The 22,004-nt window shown below is 41.2% G+C and overlaps 1 protein-coding gene across 7 annotated transcripts in view; it reads left to right on the forward strand.

Annotated features, from left to right (window-relative positions):
* The window catches only part of REPS2 (RALBP1 associated Eps domain containing 2), a 257,054-nt gene that overhangs the window by 106,947 nt on the left and 128,103 nt on the right, over positions 1-22,004 (forward strand). For all 7 annotated transcript variants that reach the window (XM_055393986.1, XM_088834233.1, XM_088834234.1 and 4 more), the window contains exons 6-8: positions 6,972-7,110; positions 15,702-15,765; positions 17,744-17,886. In XM_055393986.1, coding sequence (XP_055249961.1) covers positions 6,972-7,110; positions 15,702-15,765; positions 17,744-17,886 — 346 coding nt within the window. The remainder of the gene's footprint in view (positions 1-6,971; positions 7,111-15,701; positions 15,766-17,743; positions 17,887-22,004) is intronic.

Below are 22,004 nucleotides of genomic sequence, written 5' to 3' on the forward strand. Positions count from 1 at the left end.
TTCGCTGGCCAGAATCTGCAACTAAACTAGATAATGGGGAGGGAGGTGTAAGTATAGGATATTCACATCCTCAACTGAGATCTTCAATCTGCAGAATTAATAGCAATAATATAGGCATTGCAGTTAGGTTAATTCTTCAAAGGAAATGGTACATCGTTAAAGGATGGATGGATGGATGTTTAAGATAGGAAGAACCCCAGAGCTTGCTGAGTGAGAGTACATGTTCTGGACTCTGTTCATATTCTGACTTTCCCATTTACTAGGTGTGTGGTCTTGGTATGTCACTTCCCTTCCCTAATCCTCAGTTTCCTGTTCTCTAAAATGAAGCTAATGGGGCCTACTTTGCAGGGGTGTTGTGAAGATGAAAACAGATCCTGTGTATTAGGTGCTCACAGTGTCTGACTCTTAGCAAAATCATGAATGTGTTATGTAACATTTTTCGATGTCTGTGGTGATCATTAAAAAAATTTTAGTTTATCTTAATAAGCAGCAGCTGTGCGTTGCTCATTAAACTCAAGAGATTCCTATAGTTTGGCCTTCGGGCTTCTAAGCTGTTGAGATTAGATCCCTAAGTAAGTTTGGTAGTATGTGATTAAAGGCATCTTTGTAGATTTATTTCCATGAAGAAACTGATAAAGTTAAATTGCTCTGTTAGGATTTAATTGTGACTAACTTCACTGTAGGCAAAAACAGAAGTTATTTATTGCAACTTCCAGTGAATCTATAATTATTTCAAACTAAAAAGTAAAAAAAAAAAAAGTTTTTTACCCTCTCTGGTTTCATAGGTGAGTCCAGCCTTTACACTGCTGAGTGAGGACTCACCTCCAGTCATTATAGGAGAACTCAGCTTAACTGTTCTGGCTGTGAGTTAGTATTGACAGTTTTTCTGGTCATTTGCCAGACATCTTTTGAGTGTTTACTGCTTGATAGGCACTTTTCTAGGCTCTGGGGATATAACTATTATCAGAATAGAAAAAATTTCCTGTCATCATGGGCTTTATGTTAGAATGAGAGTGAGGTGGGAAACAGGACAAGACTATACAGAGTATGATACAGAACGGTTGGATGTAAAAGACAAAATCACTGAGCTCTGTCTATTCCTCTAGCTCCTTTCTTCATTTAACAGTTTTTCTCAGTTTTACCATAGCCCTTTTTTTTTCTTTACTCTGTGCTAACTCCCTGAGAGTCTCCTGCAGACTCATGAAAAGTAGTCATATTAACCAAGCACAGAAAGATGGCTGTAAAGATGTATCTGCATGCTGTGCCTATAGATAGTCTGCATGAACAATCAAATTAGAAAGCTGTTATTAGGTGGTCATATTACAAAAAGAAGATGGCTTCATGCTTCATCTTTGGTGCAGGAGTGGCTGTGCCATTGATACGAGGTCTGCCTTTCCTTTGGGCCTTGCTTGAAGAGTAGGTAATAGCTAAATGCCCTGCATGTTAATGACTTCCCACAATAGATGTGTTTCTCACTCATCTCACAGGTCGGCAGACAGCTTTCCTCCACATAGTGATTCAGGCGCCAGGGCTCCTTGTGTCCTGTGGCCTTGATATCCCCTTCTCAGTGGGCCAATGGGGGAAAGCACAGAGGAGAACCATGGGGTGCTAGCCCTGCTGGGCAGTGGTGCAGGTCACTTGCACTCCTTCTGCATTGGCTTGAACTCAGTCGCGTGTCTCTTCCTAACTGCAAGAAGGGCTGGAAAATGTCATTCCTGACTGGGCAGCCACTCAGTGAGACCCGTACACCAGGCAGGTAGGGCGTGAATGATCAAAGGACAGCCAGAATAATCCCACATAGAAGCACAGCTATCATTTGCTTCTCTGACTCTTCTTTTTTCTCTGCCCCATGATGGATCAGTTCCTATGATCTTTCTTTAGGCAGTTTAATGGTCATGTAGGCTATAGTCTAGTCTTACAACCTATGAGCCAGTCTTTCCCTTTAGGGTGGTTGAGTCCTCTCACACCTTTGTTCATGAGATCATGCTTTAATCTGTGGTTGTTCTGTGGCATTCTTATTTCCAAAAGATTGTTAACAGGGGAGGTGTCCTCACGTAGACACTCTGGGCTTGCTAGAGTTTTTGCTCCCCCAGATGGTTTGTTGTTTGCTAAGCACCAAAAGGACTTTGTTCTACGATCATCATTGCACCCTCAGGTGAAATGGCTGGACTCTAAGGCAGCATTTATAGGAGGCCTCCAGGGTAGAATTACATGCTAAACAGAAATGTTCTGTAGTTGAAAAAATATATACTCCCTTCCCTTCTTAAGTTCTCCCCAACATGCCTTCTTACAATTCATATTTTTCAGCTATGTTTGATTTTAAGATACTTTAGGGGTAGATGTTGCCTTTTGAGATTTTATTAATAGTATTACTTTTTTTAATGAGTCTTTTGAAGTCTCTTTCATTATAAACAGCCTGTTTTCCCCAGAGATAACAACTTGCAGTGTGAGATATTTGGATTTCACTTGAAACAAAATCAAGAGTTTGAATGTTTTAAATATAAGCAAATCTAATTCTCCTGTGTCTAGAGAAACTGTATAATGAACCATATGTATGTGGCTTAAGCACACAGATGTGGAAGATTCTCTCTTTTTATATTTTCTTGAGAACACTGCCAGAGCTCAAAATTGGCACCAAGTACCAAAGATCTCCACCCAGCCAACCAAACCACTAGAGATGGGGTGAAACTGGGGGTGCTTCTTGGGCACATGTGGAGGTGGAGCTCCTCCTGGTTCTGGCTTCTCTTCAGAGGCCCAAGGCTCACTGCTCCCCCATCTCCATTTCTCAGTGCCTCTAGTCTTTGCAAATAGACATTCTCTCTTAGGCGACTGACTTTTCAGATCTTTGATTATTATGGTTGCTTTTTGGTTTCAATGAGGTTGGCTCAGATGGTAAAGAATCTGCCTGCAATGCAGGAGAACCCAGGTTTGCCATCTCACCACAAGGACCAGATACAGGGATCCATCTCCTCCAAATGAACCCAAAGTGAAGTGTTAGTCGCTCAGTCATGTCTGACTCTTTGTAACCCCATGGACTGTAGCGCAGCAGGCTCCTCTGTCCATGGGATTCTTCAGGCAAGTGTACTGGAGTGGGTAGCCATTCCCTTTTCCAGGGGATCTTCCCGACCCAGGGATCAAACCCGGGTCTCCCACATTGCAGGCAGACTCTTTGCTGCCTGAGCCACCAGGGAATAGATCAGCTTTGTTTTAGAATATTTTGGCTTCAGGTATGTGGAATGTGATCTGCCCCTTCCATATGCCTTTACCTGTCTCTGAAATCGCTCACTTAATGGATGAGGAACTTGAGACCTCTCCATAAACATTAGACCATGAGACTGACAGGGATGTCTGTTGATAGATCTGTTAAAAGATGAAATGGACTTACAGGCTTTCTTTCATTAAGCACAGCTTAGAGTAGTGTTTCTGCATCTTTTTCAATATCAGATATAACCCTGAAGTTATTAGAGCCTGTCAATAAGTGGCCCTTCACCTGACTTTGTAGTGTCTGTGCTGTGCCTGCTAGGGGCTGTGTGTGGAATGAAGGCTTAGATGATACAACTCTTGCCCTCCAGATTGAAACCTGAATGAAGATATTTAACAACGCTTTAAATGTTCAAAAACTGTATGATAGTTAGGATTCACATTGTAAGATGCTCAAATCACTTGGTTTGTCAAATCGGTTAAAAACATGCAGTGAGAAGCGAAGGGAAAGAGATTGGGGTCAATGAATGTGTTTTGTGCGAGCTGGTAGAAGGGCCACACCATATACAGGTTGCCCAGTGTTCACATGTCCTCCCTTGTTGCTGGAGGGCACTTTTGGTTTTAAGGAGTGGGAACTCTTCCTGTCAGCTTAAGTTTTCTTGAGGAGACAGGGGTTGGGGTTCTCATGGGAGTCAAAAAATGAGAGACAAGGAGTGGCCCAGTGGTCCCCAGGAATGGGAGCTCTTGGTTATTCATATTTATTCCTCTATTAACAGGCTTTGCCCTAGTTGAGTTGACTTTAGTGTCCATTTACCTTTTGGCTCCCAACAACCACCTTTACCCCAGACTTTTTCTAGTACTTCTGTACCTCGCAGGTTCTGCTTGTGCTTGGTTCTGGCTCTCTCATGACTTTAAGTCCCAGCTGGCCCCAGCTTGACACCGCAGCTCTGCTGTACATCTGCTCAGGGTCTGCTTTCTCTGCTGGTTGATCTTTCCACTTTTATCTATATCCCCAAGAATGAGCATCTGGCCCAGCTTGTTCTCTCTAGAGAAGAGCTTTCTACACCAGAGCATCCTGTGCGCCCACCCACCCTTACTCGGACTGAGGCAGAGGAGATCAGGCGTGAGGTGGGCCATGTGGTGCACATGTGGTACCAGACCCATCTTTGTAGCAGAGCTGGGAGGGCTGGGGAGCAGGAAACACCTCTGCAGTGCCTGTGGGCCTGGCAGGTACATCAGAGCCCTTCAGGGCCATCAAGCTTGAGAATAGGTAGGATTTGTGCACACTGGGATCAGAGAAAGAGTGTTTTGGGGAGAAAACACAGATCTGACCCATGAGGAGAGAGCATATGGGGTATTAGAACCCTGCTATGTGACCAAGTGGAGAAGGCAATGGCAAGCCACTCCAGTACTATTGCCTAGAAAATCCCATGGATGGAGGAGCCTGGTAGGCTGCAGTCCGTGGTGTCGCTAAGGGTCGGACACGACTGAGCGACTTCACTTTCACTTTTCACTTTCACACATTGGAGAAGGAAATGGCAACCCACTCCAGTGTTCTTGCCTGGAGAATCCCAGGGTCGGGGGAGCCTGGTGGGCTTCCGTCTATGGGGTCACACAGAGTCGGACACGACTGAAGTGACTCAGCAGCAGCAGCAGCAGCATGTGACCAAGGAAGAGGCTGGATTATAAGGGTCATAAAAGCAAGGTGGAGGAGGTGAATTTGTTTTATTGAGTAACAGGTCATACTGTTTCTCCTTTTTATTCCTGATTTCTACTGTCAGATTAGACTTCCCTGGTAGCTGAGCTGGTAAAGAATCCGCCTGCCATGCAGGAGACCCCGGTTCGATTCCTGGGTCAGGAAGATGCCCTGGAGAAGGGAGAGGCTACCCACTCCAGTATTCTTGGGCTTCCCTGGTGGCTCAGACAGTAAAGAATCCGCCTGCAATGTGGGAGACCTAGGTTCAATCCCTGGGTTGGGAAGATCCTTGGAGGAGGGGCATGGCAATCTACTCCAGTATTCTCGCCTGGAGAATCCCCAGGGACAGAGGAGCCTGATGGGCTACAGTGCATGGGATCACAAAGAGTCGGACACAACTGAGCGACTAAGAACAAGGGACTACTGATGCCACTCAGAAGTCAGGTATTATGAGAGAGGAAATAGAGTGAGCAGATGGTCATGGGATTGGGAAAAGAACAAGCATAGGTTGATGCTAACAACGATTGGGTATGGCAACTTTGGTTCCAATCATGAAGGGGAGTGTAGTCTAGGGGAGTAGAAGCTTCCATGTTAGTACCAAGGAATGTAGCAGCCAATACCTAGCATGGAAATTTTGGCAACAGATTAAAAAAAACTGCATTTATCTGCTGACTCCAGGAGTTCCGTGAAGTCTATAGGCATGTCCCTTAAACTCTCTGAGCCTCAATTTTCATCTGGGAAAATGATACTTCTAACTCCTGTGGCTACTTCTCAAAAGTTTGAGGTACTCAGGTGAGATATACGATGAAATACTTTGTGAGTTTCAAAACACTCCTTGAATTTAAGGCATTAACTAATGGATAATGACTTCCAGGGCATATAAAAATGGTTTGATTTACATTTAGTGGAAACGCATCTAGTATGAAAACTTCAAAGATGGCATCTCAAGGTTATATTACAACTCAGTATAGACTTGTTTCTTCTCTGAATGGCATTAGAGGAAAGTCAAGTGTTCCTGGGAAGAATTACTTCCAAAATGGGGTCTGTGTGTGTTGGGGAATTTGGGGCAGGGGACAGAGATGATCTGTTCTTTTCTGGTGCTAGTGACTAGAATACCTTCTTAATGATTAGTTTCTTGATAGTGCGTTCAAGAAGCAGGCAGCTTGATGGCTCATTAGTAGTAATACTTCTCCTTTTCTAGTCTCCTTTTGTCTAAAAGGCTTACCCTTCTTGTTCCATGAAGGTGGCATTCGCAAGAAGCACCTTAACCTCAGAGTAGACGGGAGGGATGGAACAAAGCTCTGGGCTGCTCTTTCCAGAATCACCATTTTTGCTTCTTTTCTGGTTCCCTTGCAGAGCTTGTTCTCCTGCACTACTACACTGGTTCTGTATCCTTAAATTCTCAAATTTGGCTTGCATGCCCCCTAGTGGCAGGTCAGATGCACCCCTTGTTACCCTGTTTGTTGCAGTACCATGACAGCCCTTCTCTGCACTCCACTCTGTTACTAAGTAGAACCCTCAGTTCACAAATGTGGAATGAGAGGTTTGGTGATTCTGACTTGCCACTTAAGTGGGACCTGGGGACATGGGACTTGATTCTGAGCATTTGATTCCCAGATTTATACACTGGGAATGCCTCAGAAAAAAAGATGATGTAGTTATAACTGTTCTAGATTTTTTTAAATGACTTAAAAAGAATCTAGATTATTTTACTATCTGCCGAGCTAATTTGAATGGATCAAAATGTGGTGAATATTTGAAGAAAAGAATGATCGTACTTTCCTCCCTTCATCACATTGGTAAATCTTGTCACTCACCTGAGTGTTCAGTATTTCATTTCATGCTTAGTCCTGTTAACAACTTTGGGGAACACACACAAGAAAGTATAAAGCATCATGTCAGCCCTTCAGAAGTTTATGTTCACATTAAATTCTAGTCACGAGGTGTTCACATTTATTCCCTTGAGAAAAAAATAGGTATAATCCTCAGTAACTTTTATTGGGGTTTAATATTTCTACTTAATTTCACAAAAGACAGATTCTGTGAGCATTTGCTTATTGATTTCTTTTTAAAGTCCTTTTCAGTGGAGAGAGAACTGCAGGATAACAGCACTAGTTACCCAGATGAACCCTGGAGGATAACGGAAGAGCAGCGCGAGTACTATGTCAACCAGTTCCGGTCCCTTCAGCCTGATCCAAGTTCCTTCATTTCCGGTAATGAAGTTTGGTGGGTGAGAACACAGGTCCCAGCTTGCTGTCTCACATAAATAACAGTGCCCATCTTGAGAAATAGTCTATTCAAAATGAGTACAAGAACCTTCTATGATTTCAGTTTGTTTTTCTCTGAGGTTGAATTTCCTACCAACTATAATCCATGTAGAAAAATACTTGGCAATGGTATTTGGAAGTTTGTGTTTCTGTTTCAAAGGAGTTAAATGGGAATATGAAGCATCCTGGTCCAGATCCTGTGACTTATTAGCTGGAGCAGTTCCTGAAATGAGTGTTACACCAAGGTGACACCTTTAATTGCTTACTCATTATGTTGGTATTAGAGCAAGGACATAGTGTAGCCTCCCAATGAGTTGCTGTCACAGTTCTCCTTATGTTTTATACACCTTAGAGTTCAAGTTCATGCTCATTTTGACTCCAGTCTTTCTCTGGTTTTTCTGAGAGAAAAAAATTGGAGGAAAATTGGCCAGCATTTTTATGTCCACATATTAGTTCTTCTGGAGTATCTTCAGAAATATATATTCCTGTTGAGTTCTCATGCAAAATTGAAGCTGAGAGGAATTGATTTAGTTCCTGCGTGCCTATATTTCACCTGACTGAAGACTAAACAAGCTGAAATACTAGAGTCTGGAAGAAAAATTCATAAAACTTTCTTTTTATACTTCAATTGTGAAGAATGACAATATTTCCTTGATAGTTGTTACCTGACACATCGCAGTGTGGACTAAAATTAATTTTCTCTCCTGACATATGGTGTGTAGTTGGAATATACCTGTATAAACACGGATATCATTGTCTGATTGGTAGTAATGGCTTTATTTGAAGGCAGAATGTTGTACATACAACAAATTAATGTTGACAAAATGATTTTAAAAAATCCCCAGAAACCCAGATTTCATGTATTGACCACATGTTCATGTTATACACTGCTTAAACGAGTTTCTTCACAGTGTATACAGATATTTAGCCAAATGAAAATAGGTACTTATTAGGAATGTTTTTATTTTCTTTTAAACCTTTATATCTCACTGAGTTTCAAATACAAACACAACTCTAGTGGCTAGTATAACAAACCTCTATATACTTATCACTCAGCTCTGAGCCTTGACGGTTTTGAAGCAATTTCCAGACCAGTTCATTTGAAAATATTTCAGGATGTATCTGTAAGAATAAGACTGCTATTAAAAACATAACCACAACTCATTGGCACATTTAAAAAAGAAAACACAAAATAACCCACAAATTGCTTAATATCACGTCTTGCTCAGATTTCCCTGATTGTCTCACAACTGCCTTTTCAAAATTTTAGTTTGATCAAGGGAAGGAGAGGTTCATACATTGCAATCAATTAATGGCCCCTTTTAAAAAGCATTTTAATTTAGATATAGTCTACATACTGTAAGATTCACCCATTTAAAGTGTACTATTCAATGTTTTTAGTATAGTCACAATCTAGATGTAGAACTCTGGGAGACAGTGGAGGATAGAGGAGCCTGACATGCTGCAGTCCATGGGGTAGTAAAGAATCAGATATGACTTAACAACTGAAGAACAACAGATTTAGAACACTTCCCCCCAAACCACCTACTTGTATTTATTTCCCATTCCTGCTTTCCCTACCACCCTTCCCTTAGCCTTAGGTTACCATTTTAAACTCCTTTCTCTGTCTATAGAGTTACCAGTTCTGGGCTGTTCATATTAATGAAATTGTGTAATATGTGTTTTATGGTGTGTGACCTCTTTTATGTAGCATAATGTTTTTAAGGTTCATCCATGTTGTAGTATATACCAGAACTTCACTCCTTTTTATGACAATATCATTCCATTGTATGGATAGACCACATTTTATTTATCTTTTCATCATTTGATTGACTTTTGGGTTGTTTTCTCTTTTTGGCTATTAGGAATCATGCTGCTCTGAACATTTGTGTACATGTTTTTGTGTAGATGTATGTTTTCGTCCAGAGAAGGCAATGGCAAGCCACTCCAGTACTCTTGCTTGGAAAATCCCATGGATGGAGGAGCCTGGTGGGCTGCAGTCCATGGGGTCGCTAAGGGTTGGACACGACTGAGCGACTTCACTTTCAATTTTCACTTTCACACATTGGAGAAGGAAATGGGAACCCACTCCAGTGTTCTTGCCTGGAGAATCCCAGGGATGGGGGAGCCTGGTGGGCTTCCATCTATGGGGTCACACAGAGTCGGACACGACTGAAGTGACTTAGCAGCAGCAGCATGTTTTTGTCTCTCTTGGATATATACCTAAGAGTAGAATATCTGGCTTATATGATAACTCTATATTTAACCTTTTGAGAACCACACTATTTTCCAAAGTGACTGCACCACTTTACATTGCCACCAGCAGTGTCTAAGGGTTCTAATACTCCATATCCTTGGCAACACTTGTTACTATCTTTTGGTTGTATCCACCTTAGTGAATGTGAAGTGATGTCTCTTTGTAAATGAAGAATGACATTTAGCATCTTTTTATGCTCTTATTGGCCATTTGTATATCTTCTTTGGAGAAATGCCTATGCAAATCCTTTTCTGTATTTGAAATTTTTCTTAGTTTTTGGCCATACCTCACAGCATATGGTGTCTTCATTCCCCAGCCAGGGGACAAATCCATGTTCCCCACTGTGGAAGCATAGTCTCTTAACCACTGAACCACCAGGGAAGTCCCTCCTTTGCCATTTAAAAAAATTGTTGAGTGGTAAGAGTTCTTTATGTATTCTAGATACAAATTCTCTAGACATATGATTTAAATATTTTTCCCTAGTCTGTGGCTTGTCCTTTTATTTTTCTGATGGTGTCTTGCAAAGCAAAAAAGTTTAATTTTGATGTCCAGATTATTTTTTCTTTTGTTGCTTGCACAACAATCATATCTAAAAAAATCAGTTCTTAATTCAAGGTCATGAAAATGTATGTGTTTATTTGCCTCTAAACAGGAATATATATGAAATATATATTACAATTTTATTATTATTATTACTGGCTTGTGGGATCTTAGTTCCCAAAACAGAGGTTGAACTTGGGCCCCCAGCAGTGAAAGCACAGAATCTTAACCACTGGACTGCCAGAAAATTCCTTATATCATGTTTCCTTCCTTCCATCTTCTCTCCCTCCCTCCTTTTCTCTCTCCCTTTTTCTCTTTCTTTCATGTGGGATCTTAATTCTGGGAAATGAAATGAAATGAAATGTTAGTCGCTCAGTTGTGTCCGACTCTTTGTGACCCCATGAACTGTAGCCCACCAGGCTCCTCTGTTCATGGAATTTTCCAGGCAAGAACACTGGAGTGGGTTGCTGTTCCCTCCTCCAAGGGATCTTCCCAACCCAGGGATCCAACCTGGGTCTCCTGCGTGTCCTGCATTGGCAAGCGGGTTCTTTACTGTTGAACCACCTGTGAAGCTTATAATGGGTTACTGGTCTTTATTTATTTTTTTAATCTCTCTGTATATTGGGTGTGTTAAAATTTGGTCACTGATGGATCAGTGCTGTGTGTCAGTTCAGTTCAGTCGCTCGAGTCATGTCCAACTCTTTGTGACCCCATGGACTGCAGCATGCCAGGCTTCCCTGTCCATAACCAACTCCTGGAGCTTACTCAAACTCATGTCCATTGAGTCAGTAATGCTGTCCAACCATCTCTGTCATTCCCTTCTCCTCCCACCTTCAATCTTTCCCAGCATCAGGGTCTTTTCAAATGAGTCAGCTCTTCGCATCAGGTGCCCAAAGTATTGCAGTTTCAGCTTTAGCATCAGTCCTTCCAATGAATATTCAGGACTGATTTCCCTTAGGATTGACTGGTTGGATCTCCTTGCTGTCCAAGGGTCTCTCAAGAGTCTTCTCCGATACCACAGTTCAAAAGCATCAATTCTTCGGTGCTCAGCTTTCTTTATAGTCCAACTCTCACATCCATACATGACTACTGGAAAAACCATAGCTTTGAGTAGACGGACCTTTGTTGGCAAAGTAATATCTCTGCTTTTTAATACGCTGACTTGGTTGGTCATAGCTTTTCTTCCAAGGAGCAAGTGTCTTTTAATTTCATGGCTGCAGTCACCATCTACAGTGATTTTGGAGCCCCCCAAAATAAAGTCAGACACTGTTTCCGCTGTTTCCCCATTTATTTGCCATGAAGTGATGGGACTGGATGCCATGATCTTAGTTTTTTGAATGTTGAGTTTTAAGCTAACTTTTTAATTCTCTTCTCTCACTTTCATCAGGAGGCTCTTTAGTTCTTCTTTGCTTTCTGCCATAAGGGTGGTGTCATCTGCATATCTGAGGTTATTGATATTTCTCCTGGCAATCTTGATTACAGCTTGTGCTTCATCCAGCCCAGCATTTCACATGATGTACGCTGCATATAAGTTACATAAGCAGGATGACAGTATGCAGCCTTGACGTACTCCTTTCCTGATTTGGAAGCAGTCTGTTGTTCCATCTCCAGGTCTGTTGCTTCTTGACCTGCATACAGATTTCTCAGGAGGCAGATCAGGTGGTCTGGTATTCCCATCTCTTGAAGAATTTTCCACAGTTTGTTGTGATCCACACAGTCAGAGTCTTTGGTGTAGTCAATAAAGCAGAAGTAGATGTTTTTCTGGAACTCTCTTGCTTTTTCAATGATCCAGCGGATGTTGGCAATTTGATCTCTGATTCCTCTGCTTTTTCTAAATCCAGCTTGAACATCTGGAAGTACACTGTTCATGTACTGTTGAAGCCTGACTTGGAGGATTTTGAGCATTACTTTGCTAACATGTGAGTGCAATTGCGTGGTAGTTTGAACATTCTTTGGCATTGCCTTTCTTTGGGATTGGAATGAAAACTGACCTTTTCGAGTCCTGTGGCCACTGCTGAGTTTTTCAAATTTGCTGGCACATTGAGTGCAGCACTTTCACAGCATCATCTTTCAGGATTTGAAATAGCTCAACTGGAATTTCATCGCCTCTACTAGCTTTGTTTGTAGTGATGCTTCCTAAGGCCCACTTGACTTCTCACTCCAGGATGTCTGCCTCTAGGTGAGTGATCACACCACCATGTTTATCTGGGTCAGGAAGATCTTTTTTGTATAGTTCTTCTGTGTTTTCTTGCCACCTCTTCTTAATATCTTCTCCTTCTGTTAGGTCCATACCATTTCTGTCCTTTATTGAGCCCATCTTTGCATGAAATGTTCCCTTGGTATCTGTAATTTTCTTGAAGCGATCTCTAGTCTTTCCCGTTCTAATGTTTTCCTCTCTTTCTTTGCATTGATCACTGAGAAAGGCTTTGTTATCTCTCCTTGCTATTCTTTGGAACTCTGCATTCAAATGGGTATATCTTTCCTTTTCTCCTTTGCCTTTAGCTTCTCTTTTCTCAGCTATTTGTAAGGCTTCCTCAGACAACCATTTTGCCTTTTTGCTTTTCTTTTTCTTGGGGATGGTCTTGAACACTGCCTCCTGCCTTCAATGTCATGAACCTCCATCCATAGTTCTTCAGGAACTGTATCAGATCTAATCCCTTGAATCTATTTGTCACTTCCACTGTATAATCGTAAAGGATTTGATTTAGGTCATACCTGAATGGTCTAGTGGTTTTCCTACTTTCTTCAATTTAAGTCTGAATTTTGCAATAAGGAGTTCATGATCTGAGCCACAGTCAGCACCCGGTCTTGTTTTTGCTGACTGTGTAGAGTTTCTCCATCTTCGGCTGCAAAGAATATAATCAGTCTGATTTTGCTGTTTACCATCTGGTGATGTCCATGTGTAGAGTCTTCTCTTTTGTTGTTGAAAGAGGGCATTTTCTATGACCAGTGTGCTCTCTTGGTAAAACTCTGTTAGCCTTTGACCTGCTTAGTGGTGTACTCCAAGGCTAAATTTGCCTGTTGCTCCAGGTGTCTCTTGACTTCCTACTTTTGCATTCCAGTCCCCTGTATTGAAAAGGACATCTTTTTTAGGTGTTAGTTCTAAAAGGTCTTGTAGGTCTTCCTAGAACCATTCAACTACAGCTTCTTGAGCATTACTGGTTGGGGCATAGACTTGGATTACTGTGATATTGAGTGGTTTGCCTTGGCAACAGAGATTATTCTGTTGTTTTTGAGATTACATCCAAGTACTGCGTTTTGGACTCTTTTTTTTTTTTTTTTTTTACTATGAGGGCTACTCCATTTCTTCTAAGGGAAATGCTGTGTGTAGCTGTAGTTTACTGGGCTGAGAGATCCTCTTATAAGAAAAAGTCTGGATTCATGGTTTTAATATTTGAATGCCAGCAGCTTTTAAGTCTCCCTTCTACCTCTTCTCTCTCATGTTGGTCTCAAATAGATATGAAAATGACTGGAGAGAAGATGAAAAGGAGGCTGGTTTGGGGTTTCTTCATTGCTTGGGAGGAGGCTGGGGTGTGGGTTCCATCTCAAGATTTGAGCATCTGTCCACACCAAAGGAGGGAGCACTTGGGCTTTCTCACGTGTCCTCTCTCTGAGCTTGTTAGCTGTCAGCTTCCTTGTGGGTGGGATGACCACTACTCTCTCTACTGTGTGAAGGCCAAGCCAGGCCAGATCTCCAGCTATGTGTTTAAGTATATTGTGCTTTGAAGAAAGGTAATCAGTGAGGAAAAAGAAGAGTGAAATGAGAGAATGCCTTTATATCTATAAAATAGCTGACAAGGAGAAGACTCTTGAGAGTCCCTTGGACTGCAAGGAGATCCAACCAGTCCATTCTAGAGGAGATCAATCCTGGGTGTTCATTGGAAGGACTGATGCTAAAGCTGAAACTCCAATACTTTGGCCACCTCATGTGACGAGTTGACTCACTGGAAAAGACTCTGATGCTGGGAGGGATTGGGGGTGGGAGGAGAAGGGGACGACAGAGAATGAGATGGCTGGATGGCATCACTGACTCGATGGACATGAGTTTGAGTGAACTCCGGGAGTTGGTGATGGACAGGGAGGCCTGGCGTGCTGTGATTCATGGGGTTGCAAAGAGTCGGACATGACTGAATGACTGAACTGAACTGAACTGATGCTTTCAACACAGTTTTTAAAAAAATATTTATTTATGGCTATGCTGGGTTTTTGTTGCTCTTTGTGGGCTTTCTCTAGTTCGCAGTGAGCAAGGATTCTCATTGTGATCGTTTCTCTTGTTGTAGAACACAAGCTCTAGGGTGTGTGGGCTTCAGTAGTTGCAGCATTTGGGCTCAGTAGTTGTGGCTCATGGACTCTAGAGCGAGCATTTAGTAGTTGTGGCACAAGGGCTTAGTTCCTCTGTAGCATATGGAATCTTCCCAGACCAGAGATTGAACCCATGATGTGGATTCTTACCCACTGTACCATGAGGGATTTCCCTCAAGACATTTCAGACAGATGTTTGACAAGGTGGGTATATGGATGGCCAACAATCCTATGTCACCACTATTTCCAGGGTGCTCTGGGGGAGGAAGCTCATTCGTTTATAGGGTAGTTGTCTTTGATCCTTTATATATCAATGGAAAATAAGTCTGCTTTAGTGTCCATTATGCGGAGAAGGCAATGGCAAGCCACTCCAGTACTCTTGCCTAGAAAATCCCATGGATGGAGGAGCCTGGTAGGCTGCAGTCCATGGGGTCGCTAATGGTCGGACACGACTGAGTGACTTCACTTTCATTTTTCACTTTCACACATTGGAGAAGGAAATGGCAACCCACTCCAGTGTTCTTGCCTGGAGAATCCCAGGGATGGGGGACCCTGGTGGGCTTCTGTTTATGGGGTCACACAGAGTCGGACACGACTGAAGTGACGCAGCAGCAGCAGCAGTGTCCATTATAATCTTTTGTTTTAAGGACAATTAGAAGACTTATAATCACTAAGGAAAGACATTTGACTTTATCAGTTAAGAACAGCATTTAGGGCTTTGACTTGACTAATTTTTGTGTTATACTTGTGAAACTGTTCTGAGAGCAGAAAGCATAAAAATTTCAATCTCAGTAAGGATTGAGGCTAAACATTTTAAGTGCAGTTGAAGCTTGCAGCTACGTAAGATGCAGAATGGAATCATTTCATGATTTCCATTGATACTGGTGAATTTCCATTGAATAGGTTCCTGGATACAATTCTTGAAGAGCCACCAAGAGATCTAAAATCTCACTGAAACACTTTCCCACGATGCCTGTCTTGTCTGTAGTATGATGAAGTTAATGGTGTTCATTTTTTTCTTTTTGCTTTGTTTCCTACCATGATCATGTATTACTTTCACACACCCTTTCATTTAAAATGCTGGACAGATTTTTACTTCGAAAATTTTGATATTTTTATCTTTTAAATTTTTAGTAAATTTTGCAGATTTTCAGAAAAATGAAGAAGGAACTTGAACATAATATACTTTTCGTGTGATAATAAGTATTATGTCACTACTTCTTTTGCCCTATTCTGATTTACATATTCCTTTAAAAGCTGTTTGTATGTTGCTTTTAGCCACATGATCTGTAGTTGTTTTGATGAATACTTGTTATGTTTGTGGTTGTTATATGGTAGGGATGGCTGAATGAAAAAAATGGCAGTTCATCTATACATAAATGAAAAAGCTGCTCTAGGTAAGTAATTAATGATTTATTTAAACAATGGCTCTTGACAGGTTCTGTTGCCAAAAACTTCTTCACCAAATCAAAACTTTCCATTCCAGAGCTCTCCTATATATGGTAAGTACAATTAATGCCTTGTAGTTTCATACTGTTATCCATAGCCATCCCTTAGCTCCTACATTTGCATTTTAAAGCAATAATGTTTTGAATTTTTAAAAAACAACCTAAGAGTATGAATAGAACTTAAATTATTATTGCTGTGAAGATTAAGTTATTATATGAAAAGCACAATGAATAGTGTCTGGAATATATTATTCACTATTTTGCTCGTTTAAAAAGTAATTTCCTGATTAGTATCCTCACCTAGATGCCTTTTCAGTATAAGCAGTTGTGTGAGCATATGAGAATTTCCATCTTGTGTATTTTTAGATTTTTCTACTTCATGTGCTGCACATAACTAGAAAACCTTGAAAAGCTATTCTTTATGAGGCCAGGTGAACAAAAGGTCCACAGATATTTTGGAATTAAGCTAAATTTGACTATTCTTGCTGCCTCTGAGTTTCGTAAATTTGGCTTGTGTTTATCAGCTGGACCCTGGCTCAGACTTGCAGCTATGGTGCGCTCTGTACCTTGCTGCCATGCCAGCTGCATCCCTGGCTCCAGAAGGGCTTCACAGGCTGGTCCAGATGGCTCTGTTTGCTTTTATGAAAGCGTTTGGTGCCTCTATAAGCTCCTGGCTGCGTGTGGGCTATTCTTCCTTGAGACTTAGTGGGAGGCCATGCTGCTATAAATATATAATTAAAGTATTGGAATATTTATGTAAAACTTTTTAAATGAGGATTTACAAAAAATTATAGTAGGATTTAAAATTGCTTGTCATGTTTTGTGCATCATATTGAAAAACTATTCCACTGACACTTGTAAATGCTACTGTATCTGGGATCCTGAGCTGGCTTTCGGTTCTTCAGCAATATATTCTAACATTAAAGAAAAATGGCAAACCTTATTAGGCTTTAAAGTTTGGGAAAAAAGAAGTTACCATTTTGTAAAGAATACAGTCTGTTTTGGCAGAATTCCCAGTCTTAACATTATTGGCATGAGGGTTCCTATCTTTTTGTTGAGACGTATCCACAGAAGCTTTGTGGGCTTCTCTCCACCCATCATTTAAAAAAGTTCCCTGGTTCCTTACCCTAGGGGGCTGGTATTTTCTGAATATTCCAGGGGGAGGTGGGTGTGAGGTTCCAAAGGAAAGTTCCAGAGCTTACCTTCCATGTTTTTTCTTTCAAGTAGAAAAAAGATGCCTTCTCTCTCTGCTTGTCCTAACACAGGCATATTTGTCTCTGTATGCCTAAGAGACTGGTTGAGCTTATGGAGTCTTAGTTGTTTTGGCAAATAGGTCTCTGCTTTTCAGTGGAAAACAACGACTGAAGCAAAGATAAGCCTTTTCAAGCCTCTCCCTTTTGTACTTTCATCTCATCTGGTTCCAGCCTTCCCTAGTTGCTATTTTTATCTGAAAACATAATTCAACAAGTATTTACTGAGCTTATTTGTGTTTTTCCAGGAGAGAATTTTCAAGCAAATTTTGATACAACATTTGTGTGACTTGAACAGTTCAAGGTTTTTCCTTAAAGCTGAAAAATGAAGTGCTTGTATCTGAGTTTGGATAATTGAGTAATGGCGAGGACACTGGTGAAAGGGCAGGGCCAGGTGAAAGGGCAGGGTCAGCCCTTCCTCCAACTATTTCAGGTGCCGGGCTTGGGCACTTCACACCAGGCATTTATTGAATGAGTGTCAACTAACTGAAATTGTGGGCATCCTGTTCCTTTTCATCCCATAGTTTTTTGATTGTGCATTCTCTTAGAAAAACAGATCTACTGGAGAACTTGAAGACCTTAAATTTTTATTTATAAAGTGCTACTCATGCTAGTGGTATTGATTTTTCTTCCTCTGTGTGGCCTCCTGAGATTTTATATGAGTTTGGGGAATCCTGCAGGGACACCACCAGGGATCCTAGGAGTTGTGTTTGCATGTTTAAGGCTGAGCAACTTTCCCTCTGAGCCCCATGTTAGGCGCTCATGATATCTGCTATATTTAGGGAACTGAGTGATGCCGACTGCGATGGAGCCCTGACCCTGCCAGAGTTCTGTGCTGCATTTCATCTCATTGTGGCCCGAAAGAACGGCTACCCACTGCCTGAGGGCCTGCCTCCAACTCTGCAGCCAGAGTACCTGCAAGCAGGTAAGGCCTGGTCATAAATCCCAAACCTTAGGTGTTTCACATCCTGACCTTATAAGAAGCTTGTTTTTTAAGATGATGTCCACATACTTTGTTCTTTGTATCTATAGTTACTGTCTTTAACTGGTATTAGATTCACAACTTATCATGTGAGTCATAGGGATGATCTGGGTAAGTGTGAGTAGTGTTTGGATGGATTTAAGCCAAGGTCATTTCAGTTCAGTCGCTCAGTTGTGTCCGACTCTTTGCGACCCCATGAGCTGCAGCACGCCAGGCCTCCCTGTCCAACACCAACTCCCGGAGCCCACCCAAACTCATATCCATTGAGTCGGTGGTGCCATCCAACCATCTCATCCTCTGTCGTCCCCTTCTCCTCCTGCCCTCAATCTTTCCCAGCATCTGGGTTTTTTCAAATGAGTCAGCTCTTCGCATCTTTCATAAAAATTGTGGACCAGGCAACTCCTGAACCCCCAGCTGATAAAAACATGAAGAGGAAGATCTTCCTTTAGAGCCAGTGCTGACTTGGCATCTTCAGGCCAATTCTGGTGTCCCCAAGTGACCTTGGGCAGTGGAATGGACTAGGATTCTAGTACCTAATGAAAAAATTTAAAAATTCCACGCAGTGAAATGTATGAAAGGCTGTAATCTTAAAGGTACACTTAATTTATTTCATATGTGTCCACCCATATAACTGCAATCAGATGAAAGATACAGAACATTCTAGCATGCCAGAAAGTTGGAATAGAATTCTCTTTGTCTTTTTCATTAATTAACAGTAACACCCAATTCTCTGGAGAGGAAAGAGTTATGGTGAGTCCAACATTTGTATTAACTTCTTTGGAAGACTGAAAAAATTAGTAGTATCTTTTGACCATTCAAAGGCAGTGGGCTGATTTCTGACGTGAATTCTATTACTCACAGAAGTATAGCTTCCTTTGAAAGAAACAACTCTCCAGAAACAGCTGGTGGTTTCAATAGCAATTCTCACTTTTTAGGGAGGATCTCTAAAACATGATAGCTTAGTCATTGATGATTATTGGCAAGAGGGAACCAGTGTCTAAAGAAAATGTGATTAGTCATTAATAGAGCATAAATTTTGTGGTTAGATCTGGAAGAGCTCTTAGATTATCTTGTCTTGGCCCCTCCTCCTAAAGGCACGAGATTCAAAGTGACCAGTTACTTATCTAAGTCAGTCTTGAGATCACTGACTCTTAAATATTAATAAATATTATTAATAAAAGGTCTGTCATTCTGTGGTAGGTACTAATGAGTGGAGGCTCAACCAAAGGGAAGACTGTCTGGTACCAGGGAGAGGTAGAAAAATTGGGGGAAGCATGACCCATAGGATAATGCCCAGAATTTCCTCAGAAAACGTATGAAGGGGAGGGTTCACAGAGCAAATGCAACTACATATTTCACAACTTGGACTTTGCTTATAGCAGCTGCTTTCTTACACCAGTGGACTGTAACTCCAGCCTGCTCCCTTTCCTTTCAGGCTTAGGGAGACTGTCAGGAGTCCCTAGGAACTAGTTTGCAAGTGGGCAGCATGATACACTGCTGTATTTCCTCTTCAGTGTCTCTCTCCCTGTCCCTTTCTTTGTCGCACTCTCCCCTCTTGCATTCCATTTTGGGTTTTTTTTCCCTTTATTTTATTTAGAGGCTAATTACTTTACAATATTGTGGTGGTTTTTGCCATACATTCACATGAATCAGCCATGGGTGTACATGTGTTCCCCATCCTGACCCTCCCTCCCACCTCCCTCCCTATCCCATCCCTCAGGGTCATCCCAGTGCACCAGCCCTGAGCACCCTGTCTCATGCATCAATCTATTTCACATATGATAATATACATGTTTCAATGCTATTCTCTCAAATCATCTTACCCTCGCCTTCTCCCACAGAGTCCAAAAGTCTGTTCTTTACATCTGTGTCTCTTTTGCTGTCTCGCATATAGGGTCATCGTTACCATCTTTCTAAATTCGATATATATGTGTTAATACACTGTATTGGTGTTTTTCTTTCTGACTTACTTCGCTCTGTGTAATAGGCACCAGTTTCATCCACCTCATTAGAACTAATTCAAATTCATTCTTTTTAATGGCTGAGTAATACTCCATCGTGTATATGTACCACAGCTTTCTTATCCATTCATCTGCCACTGTACATCTAGGTTGCTTCCATGTCCAGACTATTGTGAACAGTGCTGTGATGAACATTGGGGTATACATGTCTCTTTCAATTCTGGTTTCCTTGGTGTGTATGCCCAGCAGTGGGATTTCTGGGTCTTATGGCAGTTCAATTTCCAGTTTTTTAAGGAATCTCCACCCTGTTCTCCATAGTGACTGTACTAGTTTGCATTCCCACCAACAGTGTAAGAGGGTTCCTTTTTCTCTGCACCCTCTCCAGCATTTATTGTTTGTAGACTTTTTGATAGCAGCCATTCTGACTAGTGTGAGATGGTACCTCACTGTGGTTTTGATTTGCATTTCTCTGATAATAAGTGGTGTTGAGCATCTTTTCATGTGTTTGTTGGCCATCTGTATGTCTTCTTTGACGAAATTTCTGTTTAGTTCTTTGGCCCATTTTTTGATTGGGTCACTTATTTTTCCGGAATTGAGCTACAGGAGTTGCTTGTATATTTTTGAGATTAATTCTTTGTCAGTTGCTTCATTTCTATTATTTTCTCCCATTCTGAAGGCTGTCTTTTCACCTTGCTTATAGTTTCCTTCGTTGTGCAAAAGCTTTTAAGTTTAATTAGGTCCTATTTGTTTATTTTTGTTTTTGTTTCCATTAGTCTGGGAGGTGGGTCATAGAGGATCCTGCTGTGATTTATATCAGAGAATGTTTTGCCTGTGTTTTCCTCTAGGAGTTTTATAGTTTCTGGTCTTACATTTAGATCTTTAATTCGTTTTATTTTTGTGTATGGTGTTAGAAAGTGTTCTAGTTTCATTCTTTTACAAGTGGATGACCAGTTTTCCTAGTACCACTTGTTAAAGAGATTGTCTTTTCTCCATTATATATTCTTGCCTCCTTTGTCAAAGATAAGGTATCCATAGGTGCGTGGATTTATTTCTGGGCTTTCTATTTTGTTCCATTGATCTACATTTCTGTCTTTGTGCCAGTACCACACTGTCTTGATGACTGTTGCTTTTTAGTATAGCCTAAAGTCTCTTGAGAGTCCCTTGTACTGCAAGGAGATCCAACCAGTCCATTCTAAAGGAGATCAATCCCGGGTGTTCATTGGAAGGACTGATGCTAAAGCTGAAACTGCAATACTTTGGCCACCTTATGCGATGAGTTGACTCACTGAAAAAGACTCTGATGCTGGTAAAGGTTGGGGGCGGGAGGAGAAGGGGACGACAGAGAATGAGATGGCTGGATGGCATCACCGACTCTGTGGACATGAGTTTGAGTGAACTCCGGGAGTTGGTGATGGACAGGGAGGCCTGGCGTGCTGTGATTCATGGAGTCGTGGAGAGTCGGACACGACTTAGCAACTGAACTGAACTGAAGTTGGGCAGGTTGATTCCTTCAGTTCCATTCTTCTTTCTCAAGATTGCTTTGGCTATTCGAGGTTTTTTGTATTTCCATACAAATTGTGAAATTATTTGTTCTAGTTCTCTGAAAAAAAAAAAAACAGTTGGTAGCTTGATAGGGATTGCATTGAATCTATAGATTGCTTTGGATAGTATACTCATTTTCACTATATTGATTCTTCCGATCCATGAACATGGTATATTTCTCCATCTATTTGTGTCATCTTCGATTTCTTTCATCAGTGTTTTATAGTTTTCTATGTATAGGTGTTTTGTTTCTTTAGGTAGATTTATTCCTAAATATTTTATTCTTTTTATTGTAATCGTGAATGGAATTGTTTCCTTAATTTCTCTTTCTGTTTTCTCATTGTTGGTGTATAGGAATGCAAGGGATTTCTGTGTGTTAATTTTATATCCTGCAACTTTACTATATTCATTGATCAGCTCTAGTAATTTTCTGGTTGAATCTTTAGGGTTTTCTATGTAGAGGATTGTGTCATCTGCAAATAGTGAGAGTTTTACTTCTTCTTTTCCTATCTGGATTCCTTTTATTTCTTTTTCTTCTCTGATTGCTGTGGCTAAAAC

The sequence above is a fragment of the Moschus berezovskii genome, chromosome X (assembly GCF_049115385.1).
Source record: "Moschus berezovskii isolate FMDL1 chromosome X, NW_MosBer_1.0, whole genome shotgun sequence".
NCBI lineage: Eukaryota > Metazoa > Chordata > Mammalia > Artiodactyla > Moschidae > Moschus > Moschus berezovskii.